At 51.5% G+C, this 20,253-nt stretch overlaps 1 protein-coding gene across 1 annotated transcript in view; it reads left to right on the forward strand.

Moving 5' to 3' along the window:
* OTOF (otoferlin) overlaps positions 1 to 20,253 on the forward strand; it is a 112,035-nt gene that overhangs the window by 18,285 nt on the left and 73,497 nt on the right. Inside the window, exon 3 of the mRNA XM_050893369.1 lies at positions 453 to 541. Coding sequence (XP_050749326.1) covers positions 453 to 541 — 89 coding nt within the window. The remainder of the gene's footprint in view (positions 1 to 452; positions 542 to 20,253) is intronic.

A 20,253-nucleotide genomic window follows, 5' to 3' on the forward strand; every position in this document is an offset into this window, starting at 1 on the left:
GGGTCAGCTGCCCCGGCCGTGCTCCCTCCCAGCTCCTTGCACACCTGCTTGCTGGCAGAGCATGGGAAGCTGAAAAGTCCTTGGCTTAAGATAAGCGCTACTTAGCAACAACTAAACCATGAGCGTGTTATCAACATCATTCTCACACTAAATCCAAAACACAGCACTGTACCAGCTACTAGGAAGAAAATTAACTCTATCCCAGCCGAAACCAGGACATATATATACACATTTATACAATGTATATTAATATTCATACTATATATATAAAATATTTGGCACCGAGGCGCATTCTTAATAAGACCCCTGTAAAACAGCCCTGTCTGCCTTTTTGCTGGGAAAAAGTTAGGCTAGTTAGCCTTTTTTCATGGTGATCTCAGCTCCATGCTCATCGCCTCTGCAGCAGCTCCCTGAAACAAGCTTGACATCTCCCTCCGGTCCTTTCTCTGCAGACCTTCCGCTGGCCGGTGGCAAGCAGTATCGACGGGAATGAGATCCTGGAGATCCAGGTGTTCAACTACAGCAAAGTCTTCAGCAACAGGTGAGAGCATGGTCTGTCCTTCCCTCCCACCGACCCAACAGGTCCTCTCCGGTGGGAAGAGGGAGCTCCTGCTTGAGCTGGAGCCACATCCCTGTTTGGTTTGGGAGAGTCAAGGGTGAGGAAGACGTTGGTGATGTCTCCTGGGGAAGGGCAAGGAAGCTCAGATGCGATGTGTACAACTTGGCGAGTGAGGTTGCTAACCACCGGCACCTAGACGGCGGTCAGCGCCGTGTCTATGCCATGGTTTTCCCAAGGTGCCGCCGTTTGGTTCAATACGATTTGCACGTGTTTCAGAGAAACTGAAATCTTTTGGTTAATTATCAAGGTGGAAGTTGATACCTAAATGCAGTTCCCCAGCTTTCGCAAATTCTGCACCTGTTTATTTATCTCGTTCTCGTAATTTTTTCGCAACCACTACAGTGGTTGTCATGCCTCATGTATCGTGTGCAATGTTATGAACATTTTGTAAGGTTCCTTACAGTCTAAGTTTTGCCCCCACATTAATAATGAACACGAGAGAAGGAAAGTTTTTGTGTCCCTTCTGTCAGCTTTAGTGTATTCATTTCCTACATTTGTCCATTCTGTCATTGCAAAAATGTGGGAGCATTTCATAAAAACGTGAGTGGCATATGTGAATTGTCCTACAGAACATTTACACTGACATTAAAGAGGGGAAAGGGAAAAAAAGAGCCGAGGAAGGGCTCTTGCTTGTGGTTGGATGTTGCACTAACGTTTTTGCCCTGAAATCCAGTGTCTTCCCCAGCTGGAGCTCAGCAGGGTCTCCTGAACATCTCCCATGCACATGTTCATGCAAAAGCTTGCTTCAGAGCCAAAAAAATGAGGAGACAGAGAGATGGTATGCAGGGCAGGCATGCTAAATATACACAATTTAAAAAAAAAAAGCCACAAAAAACCCCGCAAACAAAACAAAAAAAAAACCCCAAACAACAAACTGAGAAAAAAAATTACCTACCTTTGTCTTGCTTTTAAGTAGGAGCTTGAGTAGCAGAAGAAGAGTTGAAAAAACTTGTTTTATTCAGTTGCTTTCTGGGAGGAGAAAGGCAAGGAGTCCCCAGAGGGTCCCAGCCCAAGGTGGATGAGTTGGGTGGGGAATGGATGGCAGATACAGGCAGAAGAGTGGTCCAGGGCTTGTGGGGAGATCTCAGCTCTGCCACAGGAGCCATAGGTAGTACAAGTCACTTTGAGTTGTGTTCGGACCACCTCCCGTAGGCACCTGCATTGAGATAGTGCAGTTGTGGTGGTCACTAAGTTCATGAGTGATGGGCGCATGGAATAGGAGATCGGAATCATTTCTGCAGCCCTGAACTGTCCCAGGGTCTGTGTGAGAAGGGTCTCGTCAAGGGCTGCAGGCAGCAGACGGGCGATGGGAGCCCGAGATGGACAGATGCAGACCTAGAGAACCACCTCCTTCCCCAGCCAGTGTCAGCTCCAGCCTCTGGAACCTGCACTTCATGTTGCGTCCGTGACAGCAGTGGTTTTTCTTTGACTGGATGCTTCTTCAACGGCTTCCTTCACTTTCTACTCCCCTGGTGTGAGCAAGCAGCCTGGATACTGCCATGCATCTGCACAGGCTTAGTGCAGCCGGCAGCCGGACGACATGAAGGGACAGGGCATCCCTCCATCCACAATGACTTGGAGCTTGGTATCTTCATTACCTAGCCGAAGGGAATGAAAACATGCCAACTGAATCCGATGCTTTTGCCCTAACAAACTGCACGTCAGGATGTACCCAGTTTACCTCCTGGACAGCAATTCTGCATGCTGTGCACACAAAGAAGCAATCCCTTCTCTCACTATCTGTCTTAAAACCTGAAAAAAAATCCACTTGAAAGATGCAACAAAAACCAGAAAGTGGTGTTTCTGTGTTTGGAAATGAAGAACTGTCACTGTTCCTCCATGGAATTTGGGAATTGGAAAGGCCAGGGCATACCAGCAGGTTGCACTGATTAAAGGCTGAGAAAGTGATCGCTCAGGTAATTCCTTCCACTTTCAAGGTGACCAAAGTCTCTTAGAAATTTCCAAATACCCAACACAAAATAAATATCCATCTAGTTCAGCCAAATTGCTTAAAGTGCCTTTTTTTCCATTGGTGAGATGCACATGCAAAGAGGTTGGCTGTATCAGCCAGCCAAGGGCCACTTCTCCTTCCAAGACGACCTTCTGTTTTATCATTTTCATCACTTTGGAGAGTTTCCTCAGTTCGTCTTAGACTCCTGAGGGCCTGGGCTGCCGCAGAGGAGCAGCCTTACCTTTGAGCATCAATTGCTGATGCTGCAGGGGAGCAGGCTGCAGCCACGTCCCAGTGTCCTGGCTGGGCTTGCACTGCCCAGAATGAAGCCTGCATCTCTTTATCTTCTGCTGCGATCTCAGCTAGCTCAACTGATGCTTGCGTGCTGCAACCCCACCTTCAACATGAACTGAGCAGTGCCGTTAACTTTATTCATCAGCGTTAAGGGATGGCCAGATCTGCAGTGAGCAGGAATCTGGTTCCGACGCCCCATGAGAATTGCCTTCTTCCACCAGTTTAGTCCCCCCTTGGTACAAAGAAACCCCCGCATGCTGTGGTTCTTGTTCCAGGGACCCAGGAGGCTGAGCTGAGGCAGCTGGGCTCCCCCATTGTGGTGTCCACGGCACACAAAACCAGGAGCATCTCTGCCCATTGCTCGGCAGGCGTTTTCTGCCCTGGAAAGCTCTTGCACGTTTGTAGTCAAAGCACCTCTCAGTCTTGTTTTTGAGAAGGCCGTTCTTGGCACCTCTCATTGCACAGTGGTTTTTACCATCTCAGATCATCTTTGCAGCTCTTTATCCCACTAATGTTCAACTTTCAGCATCCTCCCTCTGAAGTACGGGCGCAGGCTGGATGCATCCACTGCATCTCCCCAGCTCTGCAGACTGAGGATGAAACACATCTCTCTTCTCCCCCCATCCCTCCTCCGTTCGTGCAGTGATGGATTAATTAGTTGTTTATTCACCGTGCTGGGCCGCTGGTGCACCGCACTCTCCGGAGCTCTTGCGTTCATGGAAGCCGGGTTCATTTTCTGGCAGCCTGAGGTGCGGGTGCTGCTTCTTGGAAGTGTTTTTGGCACACGAGTGCCTTTTTGTTTGGCTTAGGCACATCCCAAGGTTCCCGCTGCTCTGCGTGGCTGCCTCCACTCTCTCCTGATTGACTGCTCTGTCAATCTTCACGTTATTTGAAAATCTGATTGTAAGTTATTTTTACAGCCCAGTCACTCATGTAGTAGTCATGGGCTTAATAGCAAAATTGCACTGTAGCACTGTCATTCAAAGATGATTCTCAGCTGATGTCCTATTTTTAGAGTTTCTCCATTAATCTGCTCTTGTTAGTGTATAGCACTGATAGCAGGCAGCGTTAAACCAAACATTTTGTAAGAACCTGCTCCTTTCATGCAGTTACCAAACAAACCAACTCCAAAGAAGTAAACCAAGCTTGTTTTGACAGGCTCTATCTCCTCATAAACCTACCTTGAATGTCATTGATTACACTCCGGTTTTTTATTGCTTATTCATTGAATCCTGTACGAGCTTTCCTATTCTTTTCCTAGGATGGCTGCCAGGTTAGCCCGGCTCTCTTCATTCATCCGGTATGAACTCTTTGCTGTGCTGGGATTTCTCTATTATTCCAACTTCATTAAAAATCGGTATCAGTGGATCCGAGGCTGCTGGTTTGTTTATGATGATTACCCACAAACTACCCCGGGCCTGCAACAACCAGCAGAAATATTTATCCAGCATATTCGCCTACTTTGCATCGTTACAGGCTGGAACAGGAGCTTCTGCTCCTGTTGCTGGGGTGCATTTGCCTTGAAATCATAGAATCATAGAATCATAGAATGGTTTGGATGGGAAGGGACCTCCAAAGGCCATCTAGTCCAACTCTCCTGCCATGGGCAGGGACATCTTCCACTAGACCAGGTTGCTCAGAGCCCCGTCCAGCCTGACCTGGAATGTTTCCAGGGATGGGGCATCTCCCACCTCTCTGGGCAGCCTGTGCCAGTGCCTCACCACCCTCAGCGTAAACAATTTCTTCCTTCTATCTAGTCTGAATCTCCCCTCTTTTAGTTTAAACCCATCACCCCTTGTCCTATTGCTACAGGCCCTGCTAAACAGTCTGTCCCCATCTTTCTTAGAAGCCCTCTTTAAGTATTGAAACGCAGAGCTCGTCCTCCCCAGCTGCTGCCCGGGGCAGTGGTGGAGTATCCAGCACAGCGGTGGAGTATCCAGCACCTCCCTGCAGAGGTTTGCCAGAGTTAATTACCTGTTCCGTCTCTCTCTGCTAAATTAAAAAGCCCTTCAGGTTAGAAACAGTTTCCTCATGCTGGCATTTACAGACAGTGGTAAAATGAACCCCACAGCATGCCTGCGGCAGTGTGTGTTCAGCCTGTCCCTCAGCAATTAAGAGAGACCCAGCACAGTGTGGTGTTCTTGCTGCCCGCCTTTGCTTTGGGCCGCCGAAGCAGCTCGCCCCTGCAGCCCAGCCCAGGAAAGGAGCCGGGATCAGAGAGCCCCTTCAGCAAACGCCGAGCAAGACATCTCCCCTGGCTTTGCCTTGACAGTAACGGGAAGCAGAATCCCAAAAGGGGCTTCATCTCCTCTCACTGCAGTGTAGGTGTCCTTGGGGAGCTAAGGCTCAGCTCAGGTGCCCACAGAGGTCTCCAGTGCCCTTTGAGTATCCAGCTTCTGGAAGGACCCACGTCTCCTGTAGATCCGGAGTTGTATCTGCCAGCCCTGTGTTTGTCTCAGAGATCCCAGGACATCCGCGTGGCAACAGGTACTCATGTTTAGGTGATGGAGCTGAACCACCAGTGGCTGGAGAGGGGTCTGGGAGAGCCAGGAGCAGCAAAGCACACCCCGCTTCAGGGATGATGTGCTTTGGGCACAAGGAACTGAGAACTGGCTGTGGCTGAAGGATGGGCTGAAAAGGCTGAAGTTCCCTGAAGCAGAAAACAACCACGAGCCCAAAGGAGGCGACGACAGGCGAGCCTTAGTTCAACCCTATAAGCTGCCTGCTGACAGAAGAAGGAATAAGTTTCAGATCCGAGCATCAGTGGCAGGAATCAACCTGCAGAATGGACTACTCCAAGTCACAAATATAAAGGGATTATCCAGGGATTTCTGTTCAGACTCACAGCATTTCTCCTGCCGGCTAAGAAATGTCTACACCAGGATGTTAGTGCCAAGGCACAGCCAATGAACCTGGCCCCATCCCACCCCCGGGCAGCTGGTGCTGAGCACCTCCCTCAAGGGAAAGCAGGGAATCTGTGGTACAAAAAAAAAAAAGAAAAAATTAAAGCCCAGGGTCATAAGGGAGGGCTGTAACTACAGCCCATCCTTCTTGCACAGAAATGAGTTGTAGGAGGAGGACAGACAGACATAAATCTTGGAGAGGAGGGAGAGGAGTGGGATGAAGCGGAGCCCTGGCGCTGGGGTTTGGAAAGGTGAGCCGTGGTCTCTGTGAATAATTCACATGCAGCGGATCAGTGCCATTTATCAAAGCCCCAGATAAAGGCACAACACCTGATGCGGGTCCACCCTGAATAATGGAGGGGGCCGGTGCCGAGACGTGGCTGCGTGGCTCATTGAGTTCCTTTTGTTTCCTGCCTCAGTGGCCATCAGCATGCAGCTAATTAGCTGGTAAGAGAATCCTTTCCTGGCCCCAGCCGGGTGCCTCAGCCTCCTCACAGCAGCTGATTGCGTGCTGGCTCCTCGGAGGGGCTGTGGGCTCCGGTGGGTCTCGGCTCTGGGACCGTAGCTGTCCCTGGGAGCCGTTCCCTGGGGCTCTGCATGTCTGAGTGCCCAAAGAAAGGGGCAGAGCATGGAGGTGGGGAGATAGTTCATGAGGACAGCTCAAATGGGCCAGACCAGCAGTGCCAGTCTCCAGCCCCTGACTGGGTAGGGCATCCCCAGGCTGGGAAACTCTCCTCTCCAGCCAAGACCCATCCAAACCACCCCAGGGATGCCCTGTCCCAGTGTGGGTGGATGAGGGGCAGTGCCACATCCCGCCCACAGTTAATTTACTAGTGTAGATGCAGACTGAAAACGCTCCACACAAAAGAAGGACCAATAATCATGGGTCCTACACACCCATCCTGCAGACATGAGATGCTTCATCTGATGCCACGTATCCCATCCTGGAAAGCAGATGGTGAAGCCAAATATACTGCTGCATGGTGGGATAACCTGGGTAGAAATACCAAGATCCTACTGGAATGCCGTTCATCTCTGTCCCTTGTCTTCTGGTCCCCTGGGGAGACCTACGAAATACCTTCAAATGGGGGAAAACGCGTAGCATGTGGTCCCACAGTGAAGAGCCCTGGGAGAAGGCATGAGCAGGAGACAGGTGCATGGTGTGAGGTCCCAGATGTGAATTTGAGTGTGTCTGAGCAGGAGAAGACACTGTGGGACACGTATGAGTGATGTGGGGTGGAGGACCATATGCACAGGAGAGGGCAGAGATGCAAGAAGCAAGCGGAGGCAGCAGCCAGGGTAGCACACTGTGCTGGTGAGAGATCAGGGAGGATGGCTGTGTGTGGTCCAGCGGCCACAGAGCACCGTCCCTGAGGCAGGAGGTCTGGTCCCCGCTGCTGTTCCCATTCCTGACCTGCTGGGACAGCCTGGAGAAGCCTCTTCTGAGCCACATTTTTTCCTTGTGTATAAAACAAGGACAACACCAGTCAACGACCACATCCCTTAAGGATGAGGAACGCTGCACAAAAACTAAGAGCTTTCGCTTCGAGGTGGTTTGTTTTCCTCTGTGTCACTGTTTTCCTCTCTGGGGCGAGAAGCAGTAACTGGATCTGGCCAAAGGCCGAATGCCACATTACAAACCCGTCGGCTCCCCGTCGGCCTGATGGGCGATGCAGGGGTGGGGGCACAGATAACATCCCCCTGCAGAAAACCGATACCCACAGGGAAGAGGCAGGAGCTGGCTCTCCTTACCTGACAGAGAGACAAAGAGACTAATACCGAAGGCTTTTAATACAACACTGTGCTCTCCGGGATAAAAATAGAGCTTTGTTTTGTCCTTTGTACTCCGGCTTCTCCAGCAATTAAGGTCTTTGCAGAATTCAAGTCTTTTGTGTGAGACTGCCTCCAACTTGGAGAAACCAGGGTGCTCACCATTTCATCCGCAGAAAATAATCCGCCGCAGAATCACTGTGGAAAGTGTATAATGGAAAAAATTATTAACTCCGGTGCAGTAGGTTTCCCCTCTTGTCTGACTGCCCTCCCCGCGCAGAGCAGTGCTTGGAGAGCAGACTCTGGGAAGGTGGGACGTTGCAAGAGCTGCGTTTTGCAAACCAGAAGGTGCCACGGTTTCCTTGAGACAGTGCTTGGACCGCAGCTGGGCAAGCCTTTCTGCTGCCCAGCTTGCTTAAACGTTGCAGAGGTCTGAGCTGCAGCCCTTGGAGCGTTGTCAGTGAGGCAGGAGATTCAGTTCTCCCCAGTTTCTTCTTTCTCAGTGTGGAAGATCCCAGGGATGCCCTGAGGTCGCATCCAGGACTCTGTGTCTGACTCACCAGACCACTGGATGAGTGATGCCTCCGGTGCGTGCATCAAGATGTTATTTTTGTCTAGAGGTTTGCTAAAAGGCAGCAAACAATTAAATCTCTTCAAATGAAACTGAGTATGCTTGTAAACCAGACAAAATGTTTACATAGGATCATGGCACACCGGGCTGGTGCTTGGTTTGCTTTTGTCTCGATCCAAAATGACTTTTTAGAGCCCCTTCCTAATTTCACCAGTAAAACAAAAAAAATCATGTGGGAAGATCTTATGGGATTTGGGGGCCACCTGCACAACTTAGGGTTTATGTTTGTCATTTTTGTATGTGATTTGGGTCCCCAAACTTTATTGCGTGAAGTCCAGACCACGCAGGTCTCTTGAAGGGAGTCTTAATGCCTGTCTTAGTAGTTGGGAACAATCCAGTAACCTTGATTATCCAAACATCATTAAAACAAGTTTTTCTACTAATTCTTTCAGCACTGGAAACACAGAAAGTTGCTCTCCAGTGCTGTTATAGGCTGTCTTTGCAACAAGCTGTTGGTTGTAAGAGTCCTTTGGTTTTGTGTTATTAACTGTGCAGGAGCAAAAAGCATCCAATAGAACAGACAAAAGCACTGGCACAGCTTTTATATGAGGAACTATAAATTAAATTAGTCCCCTTCAATTCAAAAGAGGACATAATGAATAGCCACAAGGTTAAACTGGGGAGGAAGCAGTTATTCATCACCTGTTTCAGTAGAAAAACTTGGAAGACATGAAAACGAAGACAGTGGGAGGGAGGCTCAGGACGAAGTGGGTCTTCAGATGATGCTGGGCGAGCTGTGGAGAGCCCCACCACGAGATCTGGTGGATGCTGGAAGTTTACAGGTTCAAAACTGAATTGGACATCTTCATGGAAGAAAAATCTGCGTGAGTTTATTGAACACAAAGATATCCCCTCTGGCCCCAGGAGCCCTAAGGTGGACGTCTTACATAGGCCAGAAGACTCATACTCTGGAGGACAAGGTTTGATGAACTGTGGTCCTCCCTGATGTATCTGGGTTATCATTACAAATGGATTTGTCCTCCTGAGAGCCCAGGCTACCCCATCCTCCTGATCCGTGGGCTGCACTCTTTCTTCTCATGTTTTTTCTTAAACCAGCGCTTTTTTTCTTCTCCGTTTTCCATTGCACTTCTTGAGCTGTGGGATTATTCACCTCAGAAGGTCCTTGTCCAACTTCTCTTCCAGGTGATGCAAAATGGGTATGGTGAGGACCAGTCCAGTGAGCAGGGTCTCCTCTCACATACCCCTCCACAAAGTAGGGTGGGTGGCAAGTGCTCCAGACCCTGAGGTTCATAAAGCCCAGCTTAGCTTCCCAGCCCTAAGGACTGGTGCCTGTGATACACCTACAGCTGCCCAGTCCACGGGCAGATGTATCATCTACCTGAAACCTTTCTCCTGCACGAAGCCCCTTGCAATGGGATGGCTGCAGCAAGCAAGCCTGAAGTCTCATTAAGACTTTCTAGCATCAGCTTCCATGGAAGGTAAAAGATAGATGGACAGGGTGTGCTTGGTTATGACCCGAGAGGACTGATATCACCAGGGTCAGGAACCTGGAAAGGTAGAAGTTTCCATACCATGTCAGAGATGCAAGCTAATCAGCCAAGATGTCTACGGAGGTATCAGCTCAGCCTTTCTGCGAGTGATACCATGTCGAACAACTTGTCCAGTTTTGCAGGCAAGGCTGGCACATGAAAAAAGAGCTGAAACACTGAGCCTTGTGGAGGAGGGAAGCCGCAGAGACAGAGATGAGCAGAGCCCAGACTTCCCAGGAGGAGCTGCAAATCATCTTGGCTCACCAAGATCCGGCGTAAAGCGAGCAGGGGAGAAGGCAGCTGGGGAGGCTGGCTCAGCTCAAGTTGGACATGGCCAGCAAGTGATGATTGTGTAGTGCAGGCTGTGCAGAGGAAGAGGTTTGAGCCGTTTCATTCATTTTTTATTACGTCCTGAGGCAGGCTGGATGTTCAGCTCCTAAGGCAAACGACACTTTGCTGGCTTTCAAACTGCTTGGTTTTTGTAACGCTAGAAATTCAGATCCTCTGCCTGGAGGTCTGGAGGGGTTTGTGTTTGGGCGCTTTCAAGAGGAGACCTTCCTTCTCTGGACTGATCCCCGCCAAACTCATTTTGCATCACCAGGAAAACACATTTCATGGAGATGTCTGGCAGCAACAGGGCAATTCCCACCACCCAGCTTTGCCTGCCTGTAACCTGGGCATTGGGTTTAGGTCCCATAGTCAGCAGAGAAAGACCAGAACCTCCCACAAGCATCTTCTCCCCAACGCAGATACATCTAAGGCATCTGGGATGGATTTCCCTCGAGCTGGGACAGTCCCTCCATTTGAGCACAGAGAGCTCAGGGACTAATGGTGAGCTGCAGGACAGCTCCAAGTAGTTGGGATGGACCTTTCCCCAGGGAGGGAGGAAAATGAGCAATCATCAGTACATTTTAAACCCTGATGGTTTTGAGCTGCCTCAGGGCTTTTTGCCTTTTGGGGTTTTGTCTGGTTTTGTTTAACACAGTTTTGGTCATTGAGCAAAGTCTATTTTTGGAGAAAGGGAGTCTTCCAAGATTCCTCAGCCTTGTATTTAAGTTTTAAGAGCACACAGAGCGTAGGTGGGCTTCCCACAAACGGCAACGAAGGCCAGATCTGATTTCCCTGGGCAACTTGGGTGTCTGGAACAGGGAAAAAAGGAAAAGAAGAGAGCACTTCTGTTATTCTTTGCACAAAGACACAAATACACCTGACCTGACAACATTTTTTTTACATCTAGGGTAGCTTTAAAGTGATCTCTGGGCAGGATCTTGAGCCCAAAGTCCTCCTTGGAGGCAGCCTGAGACATTCAGAGATATAGCCACCTTGGCAGCTCTGCCTCCAGGGTGGAGCAAAGCCCTGCCAGGCAGGAGGTGGGCATGGAGAAGGCTTGTGCAGCGGAGCCATGCAAAGGGGATCGGACTTACCCTGCCCCAATCCCAGTCACAGCCCAACGGGGATGTGCCAAACAACGACTGGGTTTGTCACGTGGAGGTCGGCTGTGCCTTTCCTCTTTGCCCTGGCGTGTCCCATCCCTCTCACCTTGCAGAGTTCACGCGTGCTGAGTGTTGTGCCTCAAAGCCTTCCCCGCTTCTTCAGACCTGAGTTGGTAAAATCACCCTTCATGGGTTACAGTTGTTTCCATATAGCTTCCAGATTCATGCAACTGAAAACCCAAGCCTTCCTGTGCTAAAAGTGGGCTGAAAAGTTGAAAACAGTTATTTTTTTCCAGCCATTGTAGCATTTTCTAGCGTTATAATTTCTCTGTCTCCCAGCACGTGAGGATGCATGTGCTGGGACATGCACCAGGGGCTAAGCTGTGGGCAGCTTGCCTCCAAGAAAGGTTTCTTTGCTGTGGGACCTTCTTACCTCGCACCAGCAGCCCACAGCCGTGGCTGTCCTTTGCCACTGTGATGCCTCGCAACCAGGCAGGATTGGCTGGGAGCCCAGAGATGTGCGAGGGGTCCAAAAATGGGGGATGAGAACCCAGGGAGCTGCTCTGATGAGCAGCTGGGTGGGTCTGTTCGGTCTGTGAAGCTCATTGGGGTCCTCAGAGGGGAGAGGCAATGGCTCTCTGGGAGCTCAGGCTGGAAAAGCAGAAAGTAAATGAGCTGAAGGGGAGTTGCTGTTGGATACTGGGGGGGCTGATGGTACGTTTGGAAGCTGCAGTGCTTGCATTTATGTACAAACCCGTGTTTGGGCAATACTGATAAATGCAAACCGTTTCCTCTGGCGGCTTAAGCGATGAGTGCCCTGGAGCTTGGACCAAAATGAAGAGCCTTTTTCACTGTCTAGCCAAATTGCAGCTTCATCTGTAATCATCTGACCCTTTAAGTTAAAGCTTCCTAAATCACTTCCCTCCTAATTACCCCCTTTGCACCGAGCCTGTGCAGTAGGCAAGTCAGAGCTTACGCTTGCAAGCGTATGTAATTATTATTGTTTTGTTTATCGTTTCGATAACCTGGTGAAATGTAGGACACAAGAGCTGTTCCAGCTCAGCAGCCTCCAGATATTAAAAGTTCCTTCAGTGAATTAACTTTTTTTTCATCAAACTCTTGCAAAAATTCTCATTAAATATAAATGGATTTTCTTTTCACCCTGGAAGACAAGTGGAATAGCATAATGAGTGCCAGTCAGCCCTCTCATATTGAAATATATCCTGTCAGGTAACTAATTTGCGATGAGATTACAGATCTCGTTGCTAAAGTGGTAATTTGGGTATACTTAGACTTTTGCACGGTGTTTGACTTGGTGTCACGCAATATTTTGATTAAGAAATGAGAAATTCTGCGAAAACTTGACGTGGCGGGTGCTGAAGGTGTTACGCACGGGAGCAGCCCTCGGGAGTGACTGCAGGCAGGGATTCATCACCGAGGATGCTGGCAGCAAGCGGAGCCCTGCGGGGACCAGACCTTGTCGTGCAGCAGTTTGCATTTCCCCGCGTGCAGGGAGCGGTTATGGCTAACGGCACGGGCAGGGATGCCGAGCGTGGGGAAGCCGTGCCTAGGGAAGCTGGCAGGGAGCTGCCGCAATTGCTTGGCAGGCCGGGAATAACGGCGTTATGTATGTGCTTCAGTGCGGTCTGAAAAAGAAAAAAACCTATGTGTCTAGTTTCAGAGCCCACCGCTTCAGAAAGGTGCTGGAAAAGCGGGGTTGGTTAGAGAGGAGCAGCCAGAGAGATTAAAACCTTAGCAGATCTGCCTACCCTGAAGTCATCAGCAGCTCTATCTGTTTGGCTTATTGGTATGGAAAGGAAGAGGTGGCCTGATCATGGACCAAGGAGCGGGAATTTGGTGGCCATCGCTCTGGGAGCTGACAAGTCCGCAGAGGTTCATCACCTCAGCAGATTTTAGCTGAGCAGGGCTGAGCCGCCTGGTCATCTAAGCCCCATTGACGGTCCAAAAGCTTAGCATCTCCCATGATCAACTTCTTTGAGCAGCCTGGGCGTTGGTCGTGTCCCCGTGCTGCCTGTTTTGCATTGCAAAAGCTCATTAATTCAGGGAAGGCTGTGCACTGGGCAGGCATTTAGGAAAACTGCTCTCCCTCCCCACCATGCCTCCGGGTTGGAGGCTGTGTCCCCGAGCTGTCCCCGAGGACCAGGAGCCCCCAGATCTCCTCTGCCCTCTTTGCAGGTGCCAGGTTGGGCGAGGCGGTGCTCGGTGCGTGATCTGGGTTGTAGCCACAGCGCAGGAGTTCGGAGATGCTGCTTTGGGTTGGGGGGGTGTCACCAAATCCTTCGGCGTTTGCAGCTCTTGGTGTCAGGGAGTGGGAAGACATCCTGGCCGGGGGATGCATGAAGATGCAATGGCTGCTCCTGCCTGCCCTACCCCCAGCCGCGATATTCCTGGTTTTCTCTCAAAACTCATACTCTGGAGTATGACGAGCATTGCAAGGTGGGGAGCAGGCAAGGCTGCAGGGGTGGGTCGTATAAAGGTTCAGCATGATAACTCTTTTTTTTTTTAATTTCTATTTTTTTTCCCTATTTGCTATCAGATTACAATCCTAATTTCAATTCCACAGCTTTGATTTGGGTCTGACCCAGTTTCTCCACCTATCCTATTGCCCTACGCGCACATCACCAGGGTCCTTTTCTGTCCCAAGCCCTGAGCCAGGTTGGCCATGGCCAGGCGGGGAAGCTCTCCTCTCCAAACCGTCCTGGGGCTGCCCAGCCCCGGGCTAACCCCTGCCTCTGCATCCCTGCGATGGGTTGGGGATGATGCATTGGCCTGGCCAACCCTGGCAGGCAGCATCCCAGTGTGGATGGGTGAGGGACAGTGCCCAGGCAGCACTTAATTCACTAATTTAGATGGAGCCAACAACTCCGAGTGGTTCAGGAGCAGAGACCGGCTCTCCCTGAGGTCTTTACTGTAATTGCGAGTTGGATCCTCCCTTGGGCAGCTGAGCCTTCATTCCAGTCTCCGGGGCTCTTGCAGGCCTGGCAATGGGTTAAAAGCAGTGGCACCCGTCTGCTTTCCCCACCCTACCTTGCGAGGGGTGTCTGGAAGTGGGGACCAAACCAGGAGAGAGATGCCGCGATTTGCCTTTTGGCACTTCCCAGGATCTGATGAGGGAGGGAGGGAGATGCTACCCCACACACACCAGAGGCTCTCCCTGGCTGCAGGAGCCGAGGGAGCAAACAGCATCCAAGGGACACTAGCAGAGAAGAGGGGACAGGACTTCATGGCCTGGAGGATGCTCTTAGCAAAGGCAGACCGTCTTGGCCTCAGAGCCCTTGCTCAGAGGGAACAGGCAACAGCAGTGCTGGCAATGCCTGGTGGGGTTCACCGTCCCCCTGGCCGCTGTCTCTCCTGAACTGCGCCAGGCACACAGACGGCTTCGTTGAAAGATGGCACGTGCCACAGGGGCAAAGAGCAAAGCGTGTCGTGGGGCGTGCAGCAGCCCCAGACTGCCCTGATCCCAGGCTTCGAGCAAGCTCTAAGCACCGAACCAGCCAGGCTGGGTTTGAAACAAGAGATATTGCTACAGTCTGATAAAATGACGAGTGACCCAGAAAAACTCCCTCTCTTTCCATCGGCACAAGTGCCAGGGAAGGGAGCAGGGCCCTTGATGAATTATGAAACACTTGGAAAGGAAAGGCTGTGTAGAAAAGTGCTGAATATTTCATTCCCTCTTGCTTGGCTCTTGCCTGCCAGGGGAAGTGGGTTGGGAGGGGTCCAAGGAAGGAGCGCGTTATCCCAAGCCTAATGCAGATGCATCTTCCCAATAATTCACACTCTTGCAGATGAGCTGGCCTGAGGTCTGTGAGCGGAGCTGGGGAGTGCAGAAGCACGTAAGTCAGGCTGAAAGGGTTGCAAAGACGTGCTAAGAGGATGGTCAAAGGGCCTTTGTCTCACATTCTTCTCAGGAGATGGGAGCATCTGCTCTTTGCCTGTTGCCGCCGTCCAGATATTGTGGCTGGAGAAAAGCTGCCACGGGGCTAGGACTGGCTCTGACATACCTGCTTTTATCCGCTCCCGCGGTAGCAACAGCCTGCAATTACGAGCACTCACAGGCAGCGTGTGCTTTCGACCGTAGCTCAGCTGGAGAGAGCATCGACGTGCCGGAGATGGATGCGATGTTGCTGCAGCCTCCGGGCTTCTCTAAGGTGACCTCGTCCCAGGCAGAGGCAGCACCGCAGCAGGTCACAGAAGCAGGGGGTGTCTGGAAAGTCGGTTTGGGGGGTCAGGAGGGGTCCCCGGCTCTCTGCTGCAGCTGGGTCACGTGCTCTCCCGATGGGTCCCTCCACCTGGGACATCCCCGCCGTCCTGTTCTCATGCGGAGATGTCGCCTGACTCTGGGGTCTCCCCCCTCAGCCCCAGCTCCCCCCGCCCCACAACCACGCTCCTGAGCAAGCATGGGAGTACTGTGCACAAAGTGGCTCTTGGAGATGTTTGCACCCTATTCATTCCTGGGTGGTTTTCCCCCCCAACTCCTTTCACTATTTGCTTTGACAGGGCCAGATCCAGATGCTCCCAGGAGAACCACCGTACCGGTGTGTGGCTGCGACCGTGCCATAAAGCCTTGAGCGCACAAACTGCCACGGCTCTTGTACCCCTCCTGGCAAAGCCACGACAGCTACACAGGAGAACCCCCGCCAGTTACTCCTGTCTCTAAGGTGGTGTCGGTATTAAGATGTGACATGCTGTGAGATGAGCTGAACCGTGGCCAGAGCTGCCAGCTGGGGGGGGGGCTTCGTAAACTGTAAAGCACCAGGGAAATGCATGTCCATTGTTGCTGCTATGAAGCAGAGCCACGCTCTTTCAGACCAGCCTCCCCTGTGCCCTGTCCCACCACCACCAGCAAGGGGGTTTAGAGGAACCAGAAGAGCCCCTCGTTCCCCCAGCGTATCCTCTAGGATACCTTTAGGTATTTCCCATGGAATGGAGTTCCCTGGAGGCACCAATTCATCGCAAAGCCTTGTCATGACTCGTTTAAGACTTCAGTTTAAGACTTCAGACCAGCCGTCAGCTGAAACTACCACCACCACCATAAATGAACCCTCAGCTGACTAGTGCCTGGAGCATGCAACCTGCAGGGAGAGGTGGAAGGAGCAGGGCTTGGTTGGTCTGGTGGAGAGGAGACCAAGGGACCACCCAACAGCAGCCTGCAGCTACTTGAAAGGGGAGTTACAGTGATAACAGCAGCAACAGGTGAAGAAACAAGGGGCAACAGGCACAGATTGTGGCGTGGGAGGTTCAGGTTGGGTATCAGGAAAATATTTTTCCCCAGGAGGGTGGTGCAGCCTCAAGAGGTCAGCAAAGAGGTGGGGGATCTCCACCCATGGAGGTTTTTAAGGCTTGGATAGATGAAGCCGTGGCCAAACTCATCCAGAGTTGGTGATGGGCTTGCTCCATGCAGGAGGTCCCTTCTGCACAGCAGGTCTGTGATTCAGACATACTGGCCCTTGAACAAAAAGCTCTGTGCTCTGCTGCGAGATCCCTGGGGAAAAGTTGCAGCCCCACACTGGTTTGCTGCTGAAGCAGCAGCTGTGAGCACCGGGCTGCAGGGGATTTCAGATGGGAAACCAAGAGATGTTCAGGCAGGGAGAACTGGGTACAGGCACATTCCCACCCCCTGCAATTGCAAAATAAGGCAAGGCAGCTTAAAACCACTTTAAGGCAGCCTCTGCGGCTTAGATAGAAAGCAGAAATGCCCAAAGCTGCGGTACTGCAGTCTCGCTGGTGTTCGTCCTCCATCAGCCTGAGGATACCGAAGTGGAAGGTGGACTGCAGTCTTGTGCAAGTCAGCTTTTCTAGAGGATTAAATTGACCAGGAAAATTCAGTTATCTCTCTGAACCTGGTGAACGCACTTCTGGTATCAGACACGTGCTTGGTTTATGGTAGCTGAGTTCTGAAGGCTCTCCATGTACTCATAGCCCACTGCAAAGACAAGCAAAAGCTTGGCTCTTCCTCAGTGCCGTAGCAGTCATACCGTGTCCTTGGCAAAGGAGCACATCTGGTCTTGAAACCATGGCTCTTCCTTGAGGGTGACTCAGTAAACCAGAGTTGCTGGGAGGGAGCCTGAGCCCCAGGGTAAGTTCTCTGGAGATCGGGCTGATTCCAGGTCATTTTGCATTTCCCATCACAGCAGTAAGGACTTTCCTCGTGGCTGAGAGGTGTTCCCACTTACAGACACATCTGCCATCGCTGTGTCTGTGCAAGAAGCTTCCTACTCCTCCATCATGCCGCTCTGGGCCAATATGCATCCGTGGGCCAAAGGTACCTGGGTCCACCTTGACCTAAGAGGAGCAGAGAAGCCACCACCACACCTCAGAGCTGCGTGGCGTTTCCGAGGGTCTGCATTTTTATGATGTGCCATCAGCAAACAGATTAAATAACACCGACACCTACGAACACATGTAAGAGCAGGAACTGCGCAGTGCATTACCGGCTGAGCCTAGCAACCTTCACAGGCAAATCTAACTCATGAGCAACTGCGCTAAAATAACTTGATCTTGGAGCTCAAGCCACAAGAGCATTCCCTCCAAACTGACCTGCTGAAATCAAATCCAGCCATAGGCAGAGGACAGCCCTCCAGAGCCCTGCAACAGAGTCTGTGCTCAAATCCTGAGAAATAAAGCGCAGCCTTCTCTCAAGGAAGCCTTTCCAAAACAAGAGAGCTGCTGCTCTTGCAAACAGCAAATAACATTATTTCACAAACCTTGAAATCCAGGCTGATACGGCAGCCTTTTCCCCCCCGATAAGCCCATCGCAGAGAAGAAGCAGGTCTCCATGGGAGGCCATGATGCATTATTCATTGTGCATGAAGCAATATGAAGCACACAAAGAAAAGGTGCTCGCGTTCAGTGCCCTGCATGGCACCTTGGAGACAGAGTTAAAGGAGCTCAGTGCTGGGATTCACCCGTGCACAGCGCGTGGGAGCTGAGGAGGGGAGGTGAAAGTCCTGCAGGGAAGGGCCCCATCCTGCACAGCACACCGGGGCAGGTCTGCCACGGATCTCCTTTGCTCCTGGAGCATCAAGCACCACCAGCAAGCTACAGTAGGACCTGTCAGAGGTTTGTTGGAAAGCAGGACCTCCCTGCTGCTGCTGCAAGTCAGACAGAGCTAGATAAGTGGATGAGCAACAGTGAGGTCATTTTTCTGTTTTCCTCAGGTGATTTATTAATTTCCTCAGGTAGCTTATTATTATAAATGAGTGGTGTACAGTGGGATAACGACACAGCACAGTTTGATTTCTTTGGTCAGAGAAACACCCACGGCAGTACTGTCTGATCCCCACGCATGCAGGTGTATGCACAAGGGGACACAAGGACCCGTGCAAAGAAAGGCCATTTGGGTGGGGAAAGAAAAAAAAGAGGGTTGGCAGAGGGAGGACCGGGGCAAATCAAGCCCCAAAGCCAGTGGAGACCCGAGGGAGCTGAGCAGGGCTGAGGAGACCCTGCTCTTCCATCCAGCGTTGTGCTGCATTTCACAGGGTGCTTCAGAGCATAAGGGGATGGCTTAAGAGTTGGGAAAGACAAACCCCATCCTCAGCTCTGCCACAGACTGACCTTTGGCAAACCTGCTAACCCTGCTTTTACCTTGGGTCTCCAGGCTGCCGATGCAGGCAGAGCATCGGGTGCTTGGGTTACACAGGGGCAGAGGCAGGAGAGGAGCCCTCGACATCCCACCGCACAGCACGGGGAGTTCTTGCCTCCCTCTCCGAAGTCACGTCTCAATAAATCAGCATCGCAGTAAGCGATGCCTTAAGGTTTGCAAGGAAGTAGTTTAATCAGCAGCAGCTTTCTCGCCGGCCCCAGCCGGCAGAGCACTGCAGGCATATTCCTGGTGTGCCGTGTAATATCTTCACTGTCATCTGGGATCGCGGCACTGGAGATGACATGCAAGGCAGATGGGGTAAGGCAGCTCCGCATTCACTGTTCCAGGGCTTTTTCCCTGTCAGGAGTCACTTGTTGATTCATAGCTGGCTCTTCTCAAGCTGGGAAGGTCCCTCTGGTGCCACAGCAGAACATGAAGAACATAAAGCCACAGCTCCTTGACAAGCGGTGAGCTGGCAGATAAGTAATGACTTCTATTAGAGAGCGCCAGGCTTCTCCGCTCTCTGTGGTATCTGTTTGGACCTGTAATTTTACAAACGTGGCTGCTTTTAACGCACACAGTGCCGCACAGAGCAGCCGGCTGCAGCGAGCCCGGGCAAGAGCCACTAAGAGCAATTAGGTGCCTTCATCCTGCTCATCTTAGGTGGGGGGGGGGTGTTAGGTGGTGATGAGATACTCGGGAGACAAACGGCCACGGTGGTTGGAAGGTGTTATACACCGTCACCTCAGCATTCGTCTCAGCCCGTGGTGGGAGTCAGCACGTGCAGGTCCGGTGGGAGAGATGTGAGCCCCTCCTCATCTGTTCCTGTGCAGAGTGGGGTTGGGGAAACCAGCTGGTTTTCCGCTGAAGGAAAGGTGGGAGTGCTCTGCCGTGGGACCAATAGCACCCAGCCCAAGAGTGGGAACAACCTGGGAAGGAGGAAGTAATGTGTTAAACCATTGCTCCGTGCCTGCTCTAAATGTCTCCCTTCAGCCCCAACAAGCCCTCGTGGCTCTGGGATGTGTGGTCCTGGCTCAGGCGAGGCTGTCACCAACTCCATGAGGTGTGACAAATACATGGGGTCTGAACTTTGGGGTGCAGCTTGCCCCACACAGTGCAGACCACAGCGATAATTACAGGATCAAGGATCATAGGATCATATCAAAGGATCACAGGATGATTCGGACTGGAAGGCGTTTCAGGAGATCTCTAGTCCAGCCTCATGCTCAAAGCTGGGTCAGCTTGACCTCACACCAGGTAGCTCTTGGCTTTTTCCAGTTGGATCTTGAAAGCCCCCAGGATGTAGACAGCCGAACCTCCCTGGGCCCCTGCTGCGTTGCTTGAAGATACCTAGCAGGCTGGGAGTGGGCTGGGACAAGGACACGAGCCTTCAGGCATCAGTTATGATTAGACTTCCCTTAGCAGAAGGGAGTCAGTCTTCTCCTCCGAGCAGCCTTCAGACTCACGTGCAGCACCTTCAGACTATGTCCGTCCAAGTAAACTAACCAACGTGAGCCCTGTTCTCCAACCCTGGGCCAGCCCAGCTAGGCTGGGCTGTT

Source organism: Gymnogyps californianus, chromosome 3 (genome assembly GCF_018139145.2).
Source record: "Gymnogyps californianus isolate 813 chromosome 3, ASM1813914v2, whole genome shotgun sequence".
In the NCBI taxonomy this organism is placed as follows: domain Eukaryota; kingdom Metazoa; phylum Chordata; class Aves; order Accipitriformes; family Cathartidae; genus Gymnogyps; species Gymnogyps californianus.